This window comes from Podarcis cretensis (assembly GCF_951804945.1).
Source record: "Podarcis cretensis genome assembly, chromosome: 12".
In the NCBI taxonomy this organism is placed as follows: domain Eukaryota; kingdom Metazoa; phylum Chordata; class Lepidosauria; order Squamata; family Lacertidae; genus Podarcis; species Podarcis cretensis.
Window position 1 is genome coordinate 54570384 of NC_137181.1, and position 21780 is coordinate 54592163.

The window sequence follows — 21780 nt, forward strand, 5'->3', positions numbered from 1 at the left end:
TGACCTCAGCAAACCTCAAAAGTCTCCACAAATATCCTCGAAGCAGAATTTACTATTTACTTTTAATATTTTCCCCATGGTAAGGGGTATCAGCCTGAGCTGGCTGTATTGGTTCTGTGGGCCCCAGCAAAATGTACTCTCCTTAAAACGCTTTGGTCCTTCAAGCCTCTAGTTTATTAACATATCTGTATCTACTATTCATTACTGTTTATTTCTGAACTTGCAGGAGTGAAGGAGGTGAATAGCAGCAATAGCTGTTAAATGTACGGTATATAATTTCTTTCATATGACAGCTAATATTTTCACTTTGTGAGAGCTACATATTGGCATTAATGTGTTGATCTTTTAAATATTTGTTTGAACATCCATCTGTCTGTTCTCAGCATTTCATGATTGACCCTGTCATGCCCATCAGAGAAAAGGATTTCAAATGATACCTCACTTTTTCTACTTACATAAATAGCCAAGATGAATCTGGACCCAAGAGAAGACAACAAGAAACCCCACAAACCAATGAACCGTGGTTAATACCATAGACATGAGCAAGTTTTTGCTAGAAAGATGAGTTGTTGTTATTGAAATACTATACAGTGGTGCCCCGCAAGACGAATGCCTCGCAAGACGAAAAACTCGCTAGAGGAAAGGGTTTTCCATTTTTCGAGGTGCTTCGCAAGACGAATTTCCCTATGGGCTCGCTTTGCAAGACGAAAACGTCTTGCCGGTTTGCTTCCTTTTTCTGAAAGCCGTTAATACCCGGAGAATCCGCGCTCCGCAAGACGAAAAAATCGCAAGACGAAGCAATTATTATTATTATTCTCAGATCATAGACAAGGCAATTGGTATAGAGGGATCTAAGGTAAAGGTAAAGGGACCCCTGACTGTTACGTCCAGTTGCGAATGACTCTGAGGTTGCGGCGCTCATCTCACTTTACTGACCGAGGGAGCCGGCATTTGTCCGCAGACACTTTTTCCAGGTCATTTGGCCAGCATGACTAAGCCGCTTCTGGCGAACCAGAGCAGTGCACGTAAACGCCGTTTACCTTCCCCTATTTATCTACTTGCACTGTGATGTGCTTTCGAACTGCTAGGTTGGCAGGAGCAATGGGAGCTCACCCCATTGTGGGGATTCAAACCACGCAACCTTCTGATCGGCAAGCCCTAGGCTCTGTGGTTTAGACCACAGCGCCACCCACATCCCTAGAGAGGGATCTGCGTGATGCCATTTCCTCAAAGGAGCATATTTTACTTCCCATTCCTCTCAGTGTTCAAAATTCCAGACCCTCCAAGTGTCTCTATTTTCCAGGGACGCCCCTGATTTATAGAAGCCGTCCGGGTTTCTGATTTGATCCCGCAATGTCACGCTTTTTCCTATGATGTCCCTATTTTCATTGGAGAAATGTTGGAAGGTATGGAGTTATCTGACTCCCGAGCCGTCTGAAGGCAATCCTGTATAGGGAAGGTTTTTTAATGTTTAATTATGTTATTGTATATGTTGGAAGCAGCCCAGAGTGGCTGGGTCAACCCAGTAATATGTGTGGGGTATAAATAATAAAATTACCATTATGGAATGGGATGTCCCTATTTTCATTGGAGAAATGTTGGAGGGTATGAAATACTCCAGGTGTGTTTTGCAACTGTGAATGGTCCACTTGCAACCAAATGGAGATGTCCTGTTGCCTGACATCTCCACCATTTGGCTGGTTTGCAGGAAAGTTTTCTGCTTCCATGCCACCAGCACAGCAGCAGAATTGGTGAGAGAATTACTTTCCAGGGCAGCACATCTCTCCTGGGGGAAGCTCCTTTGATAAGACTTTGGGCCTAGGTAGGGCTCAGCGGTATTGAAATGAATAATAATAATAAATTTCATTGCAAAAAATTCCAACTAGACATTCCATTGTGGTGACACAAAATGCCAGTTGACAAACCAGCTGATACATTCGGGAAAGTGAGACCATATCTCAAGTGTTGCTTAAACTTCATTTAGAAAACCTTGAACACACAGAGACACATTGTATTCTGTGGTAGTCTACTAGAATGTATATCCCCAAATTCACAAAGAATAAAACTTCAACAAAAGTTTTTATTTCCCCTATCATTATTTCAGATACAATGCCTGCTTTGGTTAGCATCTATATTTGTTTTTAAAGTGATAATTCACTTTTTTGGGCATAATATCTGTGCATAGTACAGTGGTGACTCGCAAGACGAAATTAATCCGTTCCGTGAGGCTCTTTGTATAGCGGTTTTTTCGTCTTGCGAAGCAAGCCCATTGACAGCTTAGCGGATTAGCGCTATTAGTGGTTTAGCGGCTTTTAGCGGATCAGCTGATAAGCGGCTTATCAGCGGAACAGCTGGTAAGAGGCTTAGGGCTTAGGAAAAGGGGGAGAAAAGGGAAAAAAAACCCCGCAGGAACTCGCAAGACATTTGCGGGGCACCACTGTAAGCATTTATTTGTATGCCGCCCATCTGACTGGGTTGCCTCTGCCACTTCCAGCATCAAACACAGGAAAGCACCAAAGATTAACAACTTCCCTACACGTGAACTTAGCCCCTTTCTCATGCCAAGCAGCAAGAATACGCGTCTGTTAGGTTTGGCTGCCGGTCTCCCAAACACCCCACACCAAATGCATTCTCCCTATTCCTTATCAAACTCCTTTCTCTTCCCAAGCCCACGTGCCACTGTTGACAATCGCTTTGTCCTGCACGATGGCAGGCGCTGAGCATCCCTCCCCATGCATCAGGCGAAAGAAAGCGACAGGCGCAAGGGACAGTCCGGATCAGGCCCCATTCCACCTGCCGGATGGAATTACACTTCCGAGCTGCCAAGCCTCTCGGCGGCCGAGGCGAATCGAACGGTCACGTCGCCCGGAGGAAATTTGGGCCTCGCCCTTCGCCGTAGCCACTCCATCCCTTTCCACCCCCCCTCCCCATCACGCTGTCGGAACCACGTCGGCCGCGCATGCGTGCTGGCCCTGCTTACTCACCTGCCGCCGGAGCGAGGGGCAGCAGGGTCGACGTAAGCGGCGTCAGCGGCCATTACGCCCCTCCTCCTCCTCCACCTCGCGCCGCCTTGAGCAGGGGGGGGGGGAGGGGAGAGGAGAGGAGCGGCGGCCGTGAGGTAAACCTGAGGGGGGAAAACGTTACCGGCCTGGGCCCTCGCCTGTCGCCTCTTCCCGCGCTGCCATGTTCAAGAGGCTGAAGCAGAAGATCAGCGAGGAGCAGCTGGCGCCGGCGGCGGCGGCGGCGGCGACGCGGAGTCCCGGCGGCCGAGGCCCCGGCCTGGCCCAGGTGAGGCGGGCGCGGCCTTGCGTGGCTCGTCTTGCTGCCCTGCGAGGGCCTCTCTCTCTCTCTCTCTCTCTCTCTCCCCTGACGTCAAGCGGGAGCGCGCTCCCCGCCCCCCTCCCCTCCCGACCTCCGCTGCCTTTGAGGCTCCTGAGGGAGGCGGGGGCCGCGACCTGCTTGCTTGCTTCCTTGCTTGCTTGCTTGTTTGGAGCCCCATATGCAGAACTGTCACTGATTTGGTGGAGCAGATGGACACGTTTAGCTGTTCCCATGGTTAAAGACATAAAAGAGTAAATATGGGTGGGCTTATAGTGTACCATCTCCCATAATAATAATAATAATAACCTGGAGATGGCAGGGTGGGTGGACTAAGCAGTAAGGTAAAGGTAAAGGTACCCCTGCCCGTACGGGCCAGTCTTGACAGACTCTGGGGTTGTGCGCCCATCTCACTTAAGAGGCCAGGGGCCAGCGCTGTCCGGAGACACTTCCGGGTCACGTGGCCAGCGTGACATCGCTGCTCTGGCGAGCCAGAGCCGCACACGGAAACGCCGTTTACCTTCCCGCTGGTAAGCGGTCCCTATTTATCTACTTGCACCCGGAGGTGCTTTCGAACTGCTAGGTTGGCAGGCGCTGGGACCGAGCGCACCCCGCCGCAGGGATTCGAACCGCCGACCTTTCAATCGGCAAGCCCTAGGCCCTGAGGCTTTAACCCACAGCGCCACCTGCGTCCCTTAAGAGGCTTAAGTCCTCTGAACTGCAGTATTTGTTCATGCATTTTCCAACTCCCTCTCTTTTTGCTCTCCCCACTAAAAATCATGAGCAGCTTATATAATAATAATAATAATATTTTTTTTATTTATACCCCGCCCTCCCCAGCCAAGGCCGGGCTCAGAGCGGCTTACAAGCAATAATAAAAACAAGATGAATGATTACAAACTTAAAATACAAAAATAAAATACAACATTTAAATAATGGAACATTAAAATATTAAAATGTAGCCTCATCGCAAAAAAAAATAGAGAGGGAGGGAGTGAATCAAATTGGCTCCAAGCCAAAGGCCAGGCGGAATTATGTCACATTTTCTCTATAGAATTGCAGAATAGGGGGCCAGCTTAGCCTAGCGCAGTGTTTCCCAACCTTGGGCCTCCAGCTGTTTTTGAACTACAATTCCCATCATCCCCGACCACTGGTCTTGCTAGCTAGGGATGATGGGAGTTGTAGGCCAAAAACATCTGGAGGCCCAAGGTTGGGAAACACTGGCCTAGCGGTTACTTCGGAGCGATCTTTGCAGATTCACCAATTGCTTAACGGCAGTTCGATACCCCGCGGGCGCTGTCCGGCTTTAAATAATAATAATAAAAAAAGAATTGCAGAATAAGATAAACTGATGGTGTTGGATGGTTACATGAGCCTTTGTTTGTTTGTGTGCGTGAGGAGGAGGGCTGTCTCTCACCGCTGCGGCCTGATCCTGTGCGCACCTCGCTCGCCTTACTGGGTGTGTGCGGCCGTACAGTACTTCCTTCCACGCGGGTGCGGCATACACAGGACAGCAGCCTCCGTGACCCACCCCGAGCTGATAACGTCCCTGACGTGGTGGTGGTGGTAGGATTTAGAACCGTTGGAAGGGACCCCGAGGGTCATCTAGTCCAGCCCCCTGCGATGCAGGGATCTTCATGCCCGACGGGGGGCTCGAACCCACGGCCCTGAGATTAAAAGCCCCATGCTCTATTGATTGAGCAATCCCAGCGGTTTTAGTTGGGGTCCCTCCCCAGGTACAGGAGGGACCTGAATATACTACTAAGGATTGTAGCCTGGACTTAACAGGTAGTAAGGGGCATGTCTGTCTTTCTCTCTGTGTGTGGGTATGTGTACACACATACACTTGTTGTTGTTTAGTCGTTTAGTCGTGTCCGACTCTTCGTGACCCCATGGACCAGAGAACGCCAGGCACTCCTGTCCTCCACTGCCCCCCGCAGCTTGGTCAGACTCATGCTGGTAACCTCGAAAACACTATCCAACCATCTCGTCCTCTGTCGCCCCCTTCTCCTTGTGCCCTCCATCTTTCCCAACATCAGGGTCTTCTCCAGGGAGTCTTCTCTTCTCATGAGGTGGCCAAAGTACTGGAGCCTCAGCTTCACAATCTGTCCTTCCAGTGAGCACTCAGGGCTGATTTCCTTCAGAATGGAGAGGTTTGATCTTCTTGCAGTCCATGGGACTCTCAAGAGTCTCCTCCAGCACCATAATTCAAAAGCATCAATTCTTCGGCGATCAGCCTTCTTTAGGGTCCAGCTCTCACTTCCACACATCACTACTGGGAAAACCATAGCTTTAACTATACGGACCTTTGTTGGCAAGGTGATGTATACACACACACACACAAATTCATATACATATAATCTCTCTATAGACATACGTCTTTCTCTCTCTGTGTGTGTGTGTGAGAGAGAGAGAGAGAGAGAGAATCATAGAATTGTAAAGTTGGAAGGGACCCCAAGGGTCATCTAGTCCAACCCCCTGCAGTTCAGGAATCTCTGCTAGATCATACATGATAGTTGGCCATCCAACTGCTGCTTAAAAACCTCCAAGGAAGGAGAGTCTACCACCTCTGTTCCACTGTCAAACAGCTCTTACTGTCAGAAAGTTCTTCCTGAAGTTGAGTTGGAATTTCCCTTCTTGTAACTTGACATCATTGGTTCAGGTCCTAGCCTCCAGAGCAGGAGAAGACAAGCTTTCTCCATCCTCTGTGTGACAGCCCTTTAGAAAGTTGAAGATGGTTATTTAGTCTCCTGTCAGTCTTCGCTTAACCTGGCTAAACATACCCAGTTCCCTCAACCGTATTTAAACCCCTGTTGGTTACAATTATATTTGTGCCTAGTCCATGCCTTAAAAGACCAAATGCAGCACATCCACTGTCTGCACCTTCTTCTTTTTTTCATTTTAAAAATCAGAGCCTGTTAGTAGCACTATATTTCATTCTGTTAGCTCTTTGCTGTACAAAGAGTTCGTTCCAGCCCCAAGCCCTTCAAAGACAGAACATCCAATGCACAGAAATTTCTTTTTACATAGATAATTGCGGAGGTGGCAGGAGCAGTGAGTGCTTGAAAGAGGCGGAGCCGGTTGCTGCAATCCCTGCTGGGAATCTGGCAAAGGTGGAGCAGGATATGCAGAACTGTAACTGATTTTGTGGAGCAGATTGACATGTTTCACATGATTAAGTTCAAAGGCATAAAAGAGTAAATATGGGTGTGCTTATAGTGTACGGTCTTCCATTATGTCACCTTTTCTCTATAGAATTGCAGAATATGATGAACTCAAGGGTCTGTTGGTATTGGATGGTTACATGAGCATTTCCCCCAAGTGATCTATAATTCACAGTTATCACTTTATTGTGGGGGGTGGGAGGGAGGGAGGGAGAGGACTGAACTCTACAAGCTTCAGCTCCTGACACCCCTGAATTCTCATCAAACCACAAGCCCCCTTCAAGTAGTTAAGAGGTTGTAACCAAAAGGTAAGGAAATCTCCCCTTCTGTAATTTGAACACTGGTGGGTTGTAGTTGGTGGGGCTTTCTTGTACTGTACATCTAAACTTGGTACGGAGTGTTATGAGCAAATTTGTACTAATTAGGTTTTTGTGTTCATTGAACTTTCATTGCAACATTAAGCAGCATACTACATGGTCTATATATGCAGAATAATGAGGTGTTTAAAGTGCTGAGATGGGAGACTGGATTACAGAATTGCATCAGTTTCTGGTGGAGAATACTATTTTTGAATGCATGTCCATATCTTAAAGATTAATCTCATCCACAATCTTGAAGATTAGCTCATCAGGAAGAGATTTGTGTTGGCCTTTTTTGCTACTGTACTGATTTGTAGGGAGTCTTTCCATGTAGGGTTGTATTTAAAATGTGATCACCACTTGCTGTCTGAACTGGTACAGTCAGTTCGACTAGCATAACGCATAACCACTTTATTCTGCTTCATGTTGTGTTTCTTCAGTAAATTTCTGCCCCATGTTTTAGCAGTCCTCTTGTGGTGGCTGAATAAAAAAAAAACACAAGCAGAACAATATAGAATAAAACAGTGTAGCTGCAGGAGATAATGATGGCAGATCAAAATAGCATTAACTTATTTTTGAAAGGTTTTAGAAAAGAGAAAGTATTTTTCTTGGTGCCAATATTACATCATGGGGAGAGAATTCCAGAAGCTGAATCCAAGAAGGCCCTGTCCCTGATTGCCATTCACTTTGCCTCCGAAGCCATGGGCATCTGAAGAAAGGCTTCCAAAGAAAATTTAAAGCATAGGCGGGTACATAGGCATTATTTGACAGGATGGATGGTGACCAGCCCATACATCTAGTTTGTTACTTGCTGTGTTGCTCTTGAATGAAACTGCTGATCAGTTAGTTTTGGTCTGTTTGGCATTATTTTTTCCAGTTTCAGGGTTATGGCCTACAATCTTGAAATCCTGGTTATTGCAACTTGGTGGCAGGTACCCCAGCTAATGGGTGCATGTAACACTGCATATGGTCAGATTGCTTGTGTGTAGGGACTAGCAGTTCTTCATTACTGTTACTTCTTTTGCAGGGCTCCTCTGCATCTTCACCATCAACTTCCAGGAGTAGAACATCTTCACTTGAAGAGCAAAATGATGAAGGCACTTTAACACCCAACAGAGAGGTAGGTGGAAACCTGTTGCCTGAAAATCAACCACGAGAAAAGTTGAAATAGTACAGCAAAAATCAATGAAACATTAAGAAAATTGCATGTTAAAAATATATTCGTCAAAGGGTAGGTCTATCACACAGATCATAGAATTGTAGGATTGTAGAGTTGGAAGGGACCTCAAGGGTCATCTAGTTAACCCCCATGTGATACAGGAATGAAGAAAAGACATAATGCAGGATGATGAGCACCCGAACTTGAGAATAGGATTGCACTGTTAAGGGGTTGAAGTATAGGGTCTCCTAAAGCAATCTGGGGCTTGTTTTCTGTTTAATTTTGTATCCTTAGTTTGTTCAAGGGGATGACTATTCCAGGTACATATTTCTCATTTCTGTCTGTATTGCACACCACTCTGAAGGAAATTAACTAATTCTGTTATGGGCTTTTTATTACTTACCATTGAAAAAATAATTTATTGTGAAGAGGAGAGAAAGTCATTTTTCATTAACACTGTTTCTTAGGGGCCAGGATGGAAGCTTGGAAAGAATGGAGCGTGCAAGTGTGTGATCCACTTGCTGTTGCACATTTTCTTAGTCATGTTTTCACATTTAGAGGAGTTAGAGAAGAGGGGCAGAGCAGGGTGTTGAAACAAGGGAGCAAATAAATTTTTACCCAATTCTCTTTTCTTTACAACCTCCTTCTTTGGAGGTCTTTAAGCAGAGGCTTGACAACCATATGTCAGGAGTGCTCTGATGGTGTTTCCTGCTTGGCAGGGGGTTGGACTTGATGGCCCTTGTGGTCTCTTCCAACTCTATGATTCTATGATTCTAACCCTCCTCATTTCTTACATGGGCTGCTGTTTATCCTGCCTTTATTCCTGTTCATTTGTAGAGTGACAGTCAAGTTGCCAAACTTTACATTCATACACTTGATTTTGAATAATTATTAGTGAATAAAGCAAAGGACAGCTTTTGCTAGTTAGAGTAGAGTCAGTTTATCAGTTTTGTGACTAGCAGTCTGATACCATCAGATTTAGCTAGCAAGCAGACTTTAGTTAAGTCTGTATTAATTTGGCAAATGAACATTGCCATCTTTTCTGCAAGCCACTATTCTTCTTGACATATTATTTCTTTTGGTGAATAATGCACAGCCTGAATTTAGTATTCAGCATGATCACACATTATCTGTTAGTGCATTCAGCCTTGATGCTTATAGCCAGAGTGGTTTAGAATAGCCTTTTTTCAGCCGGGTGCTCTTCAGATGCCTTGCCCTACCACCTGCCTCAAACAGATGTGTTGTCTGAGGCTGGCAGGAGTTGTAGTTCAAATCTGGAGGGCACTAGGTTGTTCAAAGCTAGTTTGCAGACTTATACTATTGTCATGCACTTTTAAAATAATTCCTGAGTTATTGTGTATATTATAGTTGAAAGGTTTGCTTACAACTTATTTTACTAGTTTAGAGAAGTAAAGGAAAAATCCTGTGATTATAATTTCATGTGAGGCATTCCCTCTTTTCTCTGCTGTTGATATGTATATGCTTATACTGCTGTCATCATTCATTTAAATAATTTGGAGTGGAATAAAATACATTGGGTAGTGCATGTTAAAAATTAGATCTTTGCTCGTCATACATTCCTAAAACAAGGATGATAATTAGTGAATTCTTGGGATCATAATTTATTGCTGTGAAAGTCTCTCATCCAAAGCTCTTTCCCCTTTAAGTATTGACTTGTAAATATTGTGACCATGCACATATATGTAGATGATGCTTAAATATGTAGATGATACTTGACAATACACAATTATTTTCATTTTAAAAACTCTAAAATAAGACTTATCAGTTTCTGTTGTTTATTCTCTCATGTCTGTATACATGCATACATCTTGGCTGGTTTGAGTGCTCTGTTCCACTTTCAGTGTGTCCTACTCAATAACTTTCCTTGGTGCTAGTCATACATACTTCTGCAGTTTTTGTAAGCATTATGCACAAACATTTCTGAATTCAAACTGCAACATGCTTTTGTGTTCCTTCCCTTTACCTCATTACCATGTTTTATTTTTCATTTCCTTGCTTTTTGCAATGAATGACACAGCTGCTAGCTGGGATGATATCAGAGCCTGCTTTTCTTTCTGAGTATACTGTCTTTGCTTTGGATCCCACCAAACGACATAAGCCACAGAGTGAATGTGTGGTGAGTCCCTGCCCCTGTTCTGTCCCTCATAGCGACACCCTGACTTGGACAAGAGGATATCATAGGGAAAAACCAGTGCTTCTTTTGTTTTATAGTCTCACTAAAGCATACTGAGTGCCGTATTGCTAACTCTGCACTAAAATTCAGGGCATATTTTTGCTTAATGAAGAGTTAAGCAAACCAAGTTATATGATAACATCGGCTTAATTTAACATATAAATTAACATTGCTTTGCTTTCAGGCATTAATCACAAAATACCTTTGTAGTATGGGTGATAATTTTAGTGTGTGGTTATTTTAATTTTTTTAAAAGCCTTGCCATCTCCTTTTTCTTTATAGTAACAGACCTGATCTTAAAAAGAATTTTTTTTTGCCTGGTATCCTTGATAGTACTGAGGAACAATTATTTTCTAGTTCTGTGAAGAATAATGTTTTGCACTTGCTCAGAGAGAGGTTACAGAATGAGGACAAGCAGGAGGATGAAGAGTAAGAACATGAGAAATGGAATTGTTGCTCCCTGGTGTACAAAGGGTCCCTTTTGCTAATTTGTTCCATTTTCTTTTTTGACCCTGTTAGAAATGATGGACGATTGAGAATAGAAACTTCCCTTGGAAATTAATTATTCCACCTCGATCCTTATGTCACCATTTTCAGTTGGTGCCCCATACAATTAGAACAAGCAGATGAGGCCAAAATTAGGTTTGGTATTTCAGGCCAGCTTGCCTTCTTATAACTTAACTTCAAATTGCTTAAAAGAATGCACTATGATGGCATTTGGACATAGCATCCACAGTATTTGCATACTGTTGGAATAGCAGTGTTTCCCAACCTTGTGCCTCCAGCTGTTTTTGAACTACAACTCCCATCATCCCTGACTAGCAAGACCAGTGGCAAGGGATGATGGGAAGTGTAGTCCAAAAACAGCTGGCGGCACAAGGTTGGGAAACACTGGAATAAAGTATATATAATAGAGGACAAATGTTTCCTATAGGTTGCTTTTCCTTTTCATTGCTGAGCTGGTATCACCTGCAGCAGTCAGTTTAATTTTTTTTAAAAAAATGTTTATAATTGTTATTTTTTTTAAAAAAATGTTTATAATTGTAAGTAGATTCTGTATTATGTTCTCCCAGGGACATCCATTGATACTATGAAATCTGTAAGCTCCTTTTTGTATTAAAGTTCTTGCATCTATCTGGGACTAAATTAACTACGCAGCCTAGATGGCACTGGAAACAAGTATTGGCTGGGGCACGGAGGAAGCAAAGTTCATGCAGATGGGGTGTGTGAGAGAGCTTTGTTCCACATATTTAGGTTTCTTAAATAAATTACATAATTATCCCAACCTAAATGGATTTTCTCTGATGTCAAAGTCCCATTATCTTTGACAGAGTTATTTAAGTAAGCATGTTTAGGATTATGGCCTTATTTTAATTTCCAGTTCAATTGAGTTACAATTTGTATGTGAGAAGTACCTTTAAGTAATCACATGGGTCCAGCAGTGGTTGGTGATGAGATGAGCTACTTGTTTGGAGTGGCACTTACTTCCCCTCTGTTGTCGCCTTTGCAAATCTACTAGTAAGCTGGTTTAGGGCAGACTGATTCAGTATGAGAATGCCGTTGTTTATGCACAAAAGTCCTGAAGCAAGCGGGTAGCATTGATTATACCTCAGTGAGTTGCTCATTGCTTTATGTTCTGGGTAAGTTTTGAATTAGTGTTGAATAATAGAATCCCCCTGGCACTTTTTGAGAACACACTACGATAAGGCAGGGACAAGGAAGATGATTCCTCTGGCAGGTCGAATCCAGAACCAGCTCACCCTCAGCTGACCACATTGACAGAAGGAAGAGGCTGCCCATCTGTCAAATACCTGATGTTATGTGATCCAAAATCCAAGCTGTGGGAGGAAGCAGGAGCTTATTTCTGATCTTAGTGCTGTGATCCCACAGCACTAAGATTGAAGACAAAATTTGCTTCTCGGATAATAAAAGGTAGCACCACAAGCTTATCTGTTATAGTCTTAACAATGCTAAAATCTGGGTTAATCCTTTTTGAAGAGCAGGCATAGGCTTATTTCTGATCTTAGTGTTGTGGTTCCAGGCAGATACTTCTCTCAGATCTTAGGGATAAAAGCTGTCTTTCATTTTTGTTAGTCTCAGATAGGTGACCAACCTACTGGATTGCTTCCATTGGCTAGTTCACACTTAACACTAAGCCAGACCATGGCTGAGCATGATTGTGTGAGCATGTGAGTATTTATAGCAGAAATTGCAGCATGTCCATTCCTCCTGTGGTCCTCCTGCTGTGCTACGCAAAGTTAAGCCATGGTTTGGGTTAGCATCACATCCAAACCCAGGTCTACTGTTTTCCTCACTCAGATAAAAGAACAAACCCTGGCTACAGCTTGTAGTTTGTCTGGAAAAAGACAAATGGGGTGGGGCAAGAAGCAAGAAAGTAGGAGAAAAAGTTTAATATTCAATAATAAAAGGACAGTAGAGACAGTATAACCAAGGACTGCACTTCTGATGAAGGACCTGAGAGGTCTAAAATGAATATGCTTCTAATCCCCAATATATTTCTCTTTGTTTTGCTTATTTTTCTGACAATATAATATTTTTAAATGTGTGGGCTTAGTGAGTTTAAAGCAGAAGAGGGCATTGGACTGGTGCTCTGTAAATAGCAGCCTCCATGCCTTGTATCAAACACTGTTGAACCTGAGGAGGCTTTGCAGAGCAAATTGTGAGATAGGCGGAAGTCAAATAAAAGAAAAAAATTCCAAAAGCCGTTGGACGTACCCAAAATAGTTTTTTGGACCTTGGCTAGTATGGTTAAGCAAAATGTAGTATAGGAACTACTAAAAACATTGCATAGTTTATGCTAAATGTTCATTATAGTAAGTAAACCTTTTTATATCTGAAGAATGCTGTGCAACTTGTAATAATCTCTGAAAAATAAGTTTGGATTTGAGAGCAGTCACATTAATAGCTTTATTTTGAACATCTTTTCACCCTAAAAGTGCATTTTCCAAAGAAATGGTTGAAATTACAACATTCAAAAGGTGTAAGTACTAATCTTCATAGTTATTTTAATGGGATTTTTGTGTATTCAAGACTGATGTTGTTATCAGCAAACTTTATTTCCCCCCATTTAGTTCTGCCCTGCCATCTCTGAAGACTTGTATAGGGAATGATAATAATCCAAAGTTGAATGAAGTAGAATGTTTTTGTGTAGGGATTTTGCTGGTCATTCAGGAGACCTCAGAATCGGAACCAGACCTGTGCTTGTCAATTAGCTTTTGAGATTCTTCTTAAGGAATACATCTTATGATAAATTCTCTATAATTTTTCATTGTTGCGCTAATTCATGTAAGCACAATTGCTTTATAGTTTTGTATTACGGGAGACTTTATGGTTAACATGCTTGTTTCAATTTGCATGAATGCATATTAATAAGCAGTTGCAAAGTAAAAGTACTAATTTACTAAAAAAAAGAAGTAGATTGCCATGTATATTATTTATATACTGCAAAATTGCTACTTAGGCCATTGTGTTTTAATTTTTTTCTTGAAATGTTTATTTTTTCAACTTTTAGAATGTATCTAAGCAAGCAACACCCAGCACTAATAATAATGAAAGTGAACCATCTTCCCCACAGGTATGTAGCATATAATATATATTTTATTTTATTTTGTAGCTATTGACTATCTTCTCATTTGTGTCTGTAATGTCTTGGTACTAAAGCAGAGGCGGCCAAATAGCTTGATGCTTGAGCTTCAGAGTGTCTTAGGAAATACATTATTTTTATGCTTCTTATATTTTACTGTCTCATCAAACTTGCCCAATTTAATATAAACTATATTTTACCACTTCTGGAAATGATCTGTTTGTTAGATAAATAAATAAATCAAAATTTATTCATACACTGATGGAGTACTTGTACTTCATAAGCGTCAAAGAAAAGTATTTACTTTTGGAAGTACTGGTAAATTTATACTGGCAGTGTAACACTTTACATGTGTGCCAGTATGTTTTGTTTGGTGTGTGTTAAGAAAATGTGGTCTAGAAACTCAGGCAATGTCTTGTGTATTCACAGCCTAGTGATGTCCAGTCTTTTGCACAGAAGATTCAGATTCGAGTTCCTTCGATGGAATCATTGTTTCGAAGCCCCTTAAAGGAAACTTTGTTCCGATCCTCTTCTAAAGAGTCTTTAGTACGGACTTCTTCAAGAGATTCACTGAACAAACTGGACTTTGATTCTCCTGGTCCCACGTTTGATCCACCATCTGATGTGGAAAGTGAAGCAGAAGAATTGCCCGGAAATGTAGACAGCCTCCCCAAGGAACAGCTGCTGCAACGGTTGCGCAGGATGGAACGGAGTTTAGGCAGCTACAGAGGAAAATACTCAGAGGTAGGAACATACGTGAGTTTTTTAGTGAGCCATGTGAAAAACTAATGTGGGAAGAACTGAAGGTGAAACAAACATCTGTTAACAGAAATTTAGGGCGCCCCCCCCCCCCGCAGCCTCCTTTGCCCTCCCTGTCCCTCTGAAGCAGGTTTAGGGTGTGCTTTGATGAAGTTTACACTCCAGTAACCAAATACCTCTTAAACTCTCAAAAGATGGTAGACTTGCAGGTCCAATTCTGAATAACTGAGGAGTTAGGCAAGGTTGTATCTTGGCCCCTACCCTATTTAATCTCTTTTTATTTGACCTCCCATTATTTCTTCACAATGTAACCACTAATATCCCTTATTTAAACAATATCCCAGTTTTTTTTATTACTTTATGCAGATGATGCAGTAATTATCTCAATTTCCTCTTTGGGTTTAAAAAAAAATATTTAAGAGTTTCTCAGACTTTTGCTCTATTAATAACCTCAAAATTAACTATGATAAGACAGAAATTATGCAATTTACAAAGAGAGGGAACCCCAAAAAATGGATAATCAATGGATATCTAATACAAGAAGTTAAGCATTTCAGTTATCTGGGAATTGTATTTAAAAATAGCATGAATTGGAACACACATATCTGTGCTGCAATAGCTAAGGCTAAAATGTGCTTTGATGTATACAGTGGTACCTTGGGTCACATATGCTTCAGGTTACATATGCTTCAGGTTACAGACTCCACTAACCCAGAAATAGTACTTCGGGTTAAGAACTTTGCTTCAGGATGAGAACAGAAATTGTGCTCCGGCGGCGCGGCAGCAACAGGAGGCCCCATTAGCTAAAGTGGTGCTTCAGGTTAAGAACAGTTTCAGGTTAAGAATGGACCTCCGGAACGAGTTAAGTACTTAACCCGAGGTGCCACTGTATTATAGTATAGTATAGTAAATTCAAAATGTGGTGGTGAACATTTTCATAGGGGGTGAGAAACAATAAAGCTCAATGACCTGGCGAAAGCACACTGGGTTTCACAGTAAACAGTTTGTATAGACACTTCTTCAGATACGTCTTCATTGTCAGCTGTGTTTTACGCTTTTCAGCTGGTCACTGCCTATCAAGCTGTGCAAAGAGAAAAGAAAAAGCTGCAGGTAAGAAAAAAGACTTAGGATATTACCTGAACATTTTTTATAGCCTTTTCTTTGCCACGCAACACTTTTAAGGGTGTAACTTTAAATTGTGCCCAGTATCCAACAGAGAGTCTTTAAATATGGATGTAATCCACAGAAGTGTTCCTTTCCCCTGATGTGACCATTTCCCTGGAGTCACCTTCAGTCAAGCTCCAATAAGCCTACCTGAAAACTAGATTCCCTGCACCCCTCAAGGCTGTTATTTCTGGCCTAAAATTATTTTGCCACTGATCATGACTATCACAAAAACCTCCTGAGCAGAGGCAGAACAGTGATGACAAAGACAAGTGGGAATTAGAATTGCAATAATGTGCTTGTCTGTTTTAGGAACATTGTTAATAGGAACAATATTTTGCAAAGCTTGCAGTCTTCAGGAATTAAAGGAGATAGCACAAAATTAATCTGGAGCAAGGATTGCCAAGGAGGGAAATGTTGGAGGGATAAGGGAATTAATTCTTTAAGTTTAAGGAAGTACAAACTTCTTCGTGCTTAATTTACGTCTAGACATTTCAGATTTGTATTTTAGGGGAAATATAGCTCTTGAACTGGAGCTTGATTTGTAGTGGCAATGCAAAGCAGAAATTGTTACTCACATGTAGCTTTTATGTATTCACTATTTCAAAAATCATCTTTCTCTGTTTGTTTTTAGGGAATATTGAGCCAGAGTCAAGATAAAGCACTTCGCAGAATTGGTGAACTTCGGGAGGTAATACTTAATTCCAGTTGTGCATGTAATCTTACAACAAAAAATCTTAGAATTGAGTTTACATGATTAGCTATGTGACAGTAATAAAGCACAGTAATAAAGAGTATTCAAGTAGTCAGCATAGGCCTTATTAAGATTTTACGAAAAGCAAGTATCTTTTCTAATATCTTAGCAGTAATTCTCAGTGAATGGACACTTTCTGAAAAATTTAGCACACACAGTAGAATAATAATTGAGGCAATCAAAACAATAACTAATATTGGTATATTATAATAACTAATACATATACTTTGTAAAAGCAAATCAAATCAAATATTGATGATATTGGTATAGAAAACAAGTGTAAAATAGTGAAACCACAATGAAGAGGCCATTCACTGAATAAGATCAATATGAAAACAATCAGTCTTTCATAAGGTAAGTAATACAGCGGTGCCTCGCAAGACGAAAAGAATCCGTTCCGTGAGTCTCTTCGTCTAGCGTTTTTTTTGTCTTGCGAAGCAAGCCCATTGACAGCTTAGCGAATTTGCGCTATTAGTGGCTTTTAGCGGTTTATCGGCTTAGCGGATAAGCAGATAAGCGGCTTAGCGGCTTAGGAAAAGGGGGGGGAGGAAAAAACCCCCGCAGGAACTCGCAAGACATTTTCGTCTTGCGAAGCAAGCCCATAGGAAATTCGTTTTGCGAAGCACCTCCAAAACCAAAAACCCTTTCGTCTAGCAGGTTTTCCGTCTTGCGAGGCATTCGTCTTGCGGGGCACCACTGTATGTAGATATAAAATTAAAGTATAACAGCACAGGCCTGGCCTCAAATAAGCTTTTTTTTTTTAGGTGCAAATAATCTAGTTACTGTTTTCAAAGGTAGTATCACAATATAAAAACTGCTTAGTGCTGGTCTATTTAAGGTCAGATATACAATTGTTTAGCCAAGTCTAGTTGGAGTACAGTCATACCTCAGGTTAAATACGCTTCGAGTTGAGCGCGTTTGAGTTGCGCTCCTCGGCAACCCAGAAGTAACGGAGCGCGTTACTTCCGGGTTTCGTCGCTTGCGCATGCGCAGACGCTCAAAATGACGTCATCAATCACTACATAGAAAACAATACCAGAAAAGTTGTCAATATTCCTAGCTATTGGTTGACTTCAGGATATAATCTGCTGTTGAAACAAGTATGACACATTCTGCATGCAAACTGTCACAGTGATGTCACTGGGTTCCGCCTGGTTATGTTCAACTAGGTTGCCATAGCATCAGTGACCTCCTAAGGTCATGAAGTGTGCACATGTTAACCAATCTGGTCTGCGGTAATTTTAGGTGGCTGATGTGTTTAGATAAGACAAATGATTTTAGGAGATGACTTGGCAAATACAAGATGTCTTCAGATATTGCCAAGGCCTTCCCCAATTCTTTTCAGCAATCCTTGTGGAAGCATGTATAGCTGTTCTGTGCAGCAGCATTTATGCCTTTTAAACCTCCTTTTTGGATTACAAGAAATTGGCCCTCTTTTTTGCCATGTGGAGTGTTAATTCAGGTATGTGTATATTTTGCAAATAGTGACTTAATATTATAACATGGTTTTTAAGCATAGAATCCATAGCATTTCTTTCTATAAACACTCGCATTTTATGAGCAAACAGCAAGAAACTAGACCTTCTAGCTATTCTGTTTTTCGGAATGCTGAAAAAGATTTCTCTACAGTCTTGTCAACTGGCCACAGAAAAAATTGGCCTAGCCATGTGTTGTTGTTAGTTTCTTTTAGCTCTTGTGCGTTTACCATCAGCTCGCTATGCAGGAATTAACAGGAGGCATGGGGCTGTTAAAAGGAGAGTTAAAAGTGTGCTTCATAAGTTGGCAACCCTGTTGCTCTATGAACTTCATTAGGAATTAGTATGAGCTGTTTCACATTTCTCCACTGTTTGAGTAGCAAAAATCTTAATAGCTGCAGTCATGAATTTGTCACAAGAAAATCATTACCTATACGCATTATCTGGGAGGGGATTGTAAACAGTGAAGTCGAAAGGAAATAAATGCAGAAATTTGCAGTGATAATTACAATATGAACAGTGGCCATTCACAAAAAACATAGCGAAATGAAAACCAGTTGTTGATAGTAAAGTCATTCTGGCATTGGTTGTCAACTAACATCATCATTTCAATTTCTTACCAGACCTTCAACCATACTTAAGGGACTGAGTTGTTTAGGCCTTGAAACACTAATGTGAACACCTTGAATTGGGCCTGGAAACAGGCAACCAGTGAAGCTGCTTTATATGAGTTCTAAATTGAACCTCAGCCAGTAATCTGGCTGTTGTATATTTTAGATCAGCTGAACTTTCCATGTCATCTTCAAGGGCAGCCCCAGGTAGAAGCAGTAATCCAGTCTTGAAGTTATCAGAGCATGGAGTATGTGGCAAGATCTCTGTCCAAAAGGAGACATAGCTGGCAAACTAGACATAGCTGGAAAAAGCACTTCTAGCTACTGAGGTCACCTGAACCTCCAATGGCAATGCTAGATCCAGCAATGCCCCCAAGCTACAGATCTAATAGCTCCAGGGGAGTGCAACCTTGTCCAGAAAAGGCAACCTCCTGGACTTGAGACCTTAGAACACATCAGACCTCTGCTTTTGCAGAATTCATTTTCAGTTCTTCAGCCAACATCCAGCCCATCACTATCTCCAAGCAGGGGTTTAGTACTTCACCTGCCTCTCCCAGGTAGAACAAAGTAGAACAGAGACTTAGGTGTTATCTGTGTATTGGTGACAATTCACTCCAAATCTGATTTCAGCACACAACAGTTGCATATAGATATTGAATATAATGGGGGACAAGCTGGAGCCCTGTGGGGCACTACAGGAAATCTCCCTGTCTGAATGGTGTGCTTGAGAACCCTTCTTGCAATGTAGGGATAACCCCCGATTAAGCGGTTTTATTATTATCAATTAGCAATATTTGCAAAATGTATGTTCTATTTAAGGAACTCCAGATGGATCAACAGGCCAAAAAACATCTTCAGGAAGAGTTCGATGCATCTTTAGAAGAAAAGGATCAACTCATCAGTGTCCTGCAGACTCAGGTATCTATGTTCGATCAAGAGAGATGCTTCCAAAGTACCCTGGAAGAACAGTTACTTGTCTCTTCTTACACACTGAGTGTACTAGCTTTGCCAAGAGATAGCATAATCTTTCATTCTAAATTATCTGTTTCATTCTTTCTAAGTCAGTTTCCCAATTGTTTTGTTGATGGGTTCAGGAGAGAGGAAAAATTGAGGATGGAGAAAACTTCTGCTTGGTCTTCATTTTGGACCAAAATTTACACTACCTGGACAAATGCATAGTTGGGAATGTAATTGTCCAGATTTTAAACATGTCAGAATCTTACTGTCATAAGCATTGTGCAGATCTAATGTAGGGGATCTTGAGGAGGAATGGGAGGAGTTGGAGCTAGGTGTCACTAGGAGAGTCCTAGCAGGATGGGAGAGGTGAAATTCGGGACCCCAATAAGTGCCTGATCCAGGGGAAGGGGTGAAGAACTGGATCCAGAGGAGGGACCAAGCAGGTTGACAGAGGAGTGTTCCATCCCTGTGACATCACACCTCTAATCAGATACCTCCTGCACACAGTGCTACCTCCTGTCACTCCTCTTAGAGTTGCTCCTCTGTGTCTCACCTGGACCCCACTCCTATCTGACCTTGTCTTCCTCCTCTGCCTGCTTCTGTCTCACTCTCCAATATGCCTGCAATGGGCCAGCAGCTTTTTAGAAGTCTGACATTGTGCTATAGTTTCACCTGTCAGTAGCCAAGTGAGCATTTTTATTATACATTAAGAAATGTCAGACAGTAGCTGAATAAACAATTATATTACTTTGTTGTTTTTGCAGGTATCATTACTGAAACAACGATTGCAAAATGGCCAAATAAGTATTGAGTTACCTGATCCAAATGTTCAGACTCAACCAGAAGTTCAGAGTCCAACAAAAGATTTAAACACAGAGAATGCTGTGCAACCAGAGAGTCCTGGTAGGTTGGTGTAGTAGAAAAAGAGTGTAAATATCTTGAAAATAAGATACTAACAATCTTGCGCTTTCATCTCATCAAGTTCTATTGAATATGCTTCCTAATACAGATTTCCAGTTCAGTGTTGATAGGGCTTTACAGCTGTATTTTAGATTGTTGATAAAATATTGATGTTAAGATCTCTTATTGAACATGCAGGGGATTTTAAGTACTTCCAGACGATGTTACTATGAGAGCACTACAATAGCATTCTTCATTTATTTAGTTCACATTGGCCAGTATCCAGTGCCCTTGTTCCATTAGAATTTATGCTTGTACAACAAAAATTCCTTTTCCTCCTGCATTCAACCCTTTCTCTCTGGGAGGAGGGGGAAGATGGTGCCGAGGTAAGATGTGCTTATCAGAGCTCTGCATATTCCCTTTTAGTTACATGACAGGGGTTTGCTTAGCTGGCTTCTCTCCCTCTCTTTTGTTCTTTTTAAAATTTCTCCTATCGAAGGCAAGGTTGTTTTATGTATTCCGGCAACCCCAGATCTGCTCCAGAGGGTAGGAAGAAACTTCAGACAAGTTTTAGGGAAAATATGGGCGAAGGAGAGTGAGGAGTTCGGTTGTGCAAGCGGAAATTATTGCAGTAACGGAACCAATGACTTAGTGCTATTTTGGATATAAACTTTACTTACCTCACACCTTTCTTCAGTCATTATATTCAAGCATTTTTTGTCCAGGCAATTATATTGCCCAAACATAATTTTCTGTTTGATGTAGGTGGTGATGGGGATTCTGCTAAAACACTAGAAGCTCTTACTCAGCGAGTGAAACGTCAAGAGAACTTGCTCCACCGATGTAAAGAAACAATCCGCTCATATAAAGAGCGCTCGGTACAGCTAATCAGTGAAAAAGAGGCACTTCAGGAACAACTGGATGAGAGACTTCAGGAACTAGAGAAAATAAAGGTACTGAAAAATGACTTTGTGTATCAATTCACACAAGGTCAAAATTTTCTTTGCTTAACTGATAAAGCAAAAGATGCCAGATGTCACATCCTGAAACATATTGTAAAATTCCTGAATGCCCAAGGTAAGGGCAAGACAGGGTTTCAATTCTATTAAATGGAATAATAATAAAAGATGTAGACTATATATCAGAACCTTCCAGAACTGCATATCTTAAATTGCACATTTCTAATTGTGTGTGTTTATTAACCTAACTTAATTAGACTTCAAAGTAGGTTTGTTGGGGTTTTTTATTTTCATATAAGCATGCAGTGATGTTTTTATTCCAGAAGTGGAAACATGGTCCTTTAAATTTTCAGCAGAGTGAGATATTTCATGCACAATTGGGAGCAAGGCTGCAGTCCTTGTC

The 21780-nt window shown here is 41.7% G+C and overlaps 1 protein-coding gene and 1 long non-coding RNA gene across 6 annotated transcripts in view; one reads left to right on the forward strand and one right to left on the reverse strand.

The window, feature by feature from the left end:
* The first annotated feature begins 3138 nt into the window (after positions 1-3138).
* Positions 3139-21780, forward strand: part of GOLGA4 (golgin A4) — a 54263-nt gene continuing 35621 nt past the window's right edge. For 3 of the 5 annotated variants that reach the window (XM_079947503.1, XM_079947504.1, XM_079947506.1), the window contains exons 1-10: positions 3139-3288; positions 7869-7961; positions 10039-10137; positions 13727-13789; positions 14228-14542; positions 15620-15667; positions 16356-16412; positions 19381-19479; positions 20283-20421; positions 21184-21371. In XM_079947503.1, the coding sequence (XP_079803629.1) occupies positions 3184-3288; positions 7869-7961; positions 10039-10137; positions 13727-13789; positions 14228-14542; positions 15620-15667; positions 16356-16412; positions 19381-19479; positions 20283-20421; positions 21184-21371 (1206 nt within the window). In that variant the 5' untranslated portion in view covers positions 3139-3183. Of the gene's footprint in view, positions 3289-7868; positions 7962-10038; positions 10138-13726; positions 13790-14227; positions 14543-15619; positions 15668-16355; positions 16413-17742; positions 17938-19380; positions 19480-20282; positions 20422-21183; positions 21372-21780 lie in introns of those variants that run through there. The other 2 variants (XM_079947505.1, XM_079947507.1) reach the window with 2 other exon arrangements.
* On the reverse strand, positions 14399-17591 carry LOC307199680. The gene is made up of 4 exons (XR_013832115.1): positions 17512-17591; positions 16300-16457; positions 15527-15638; positions 14399-14520 (listed from the first exon to the last, which is right to left on the reverse strand). It is a non-coding gene; the product is annotated as an uncharacterized lncRNA (long non-coding RNA).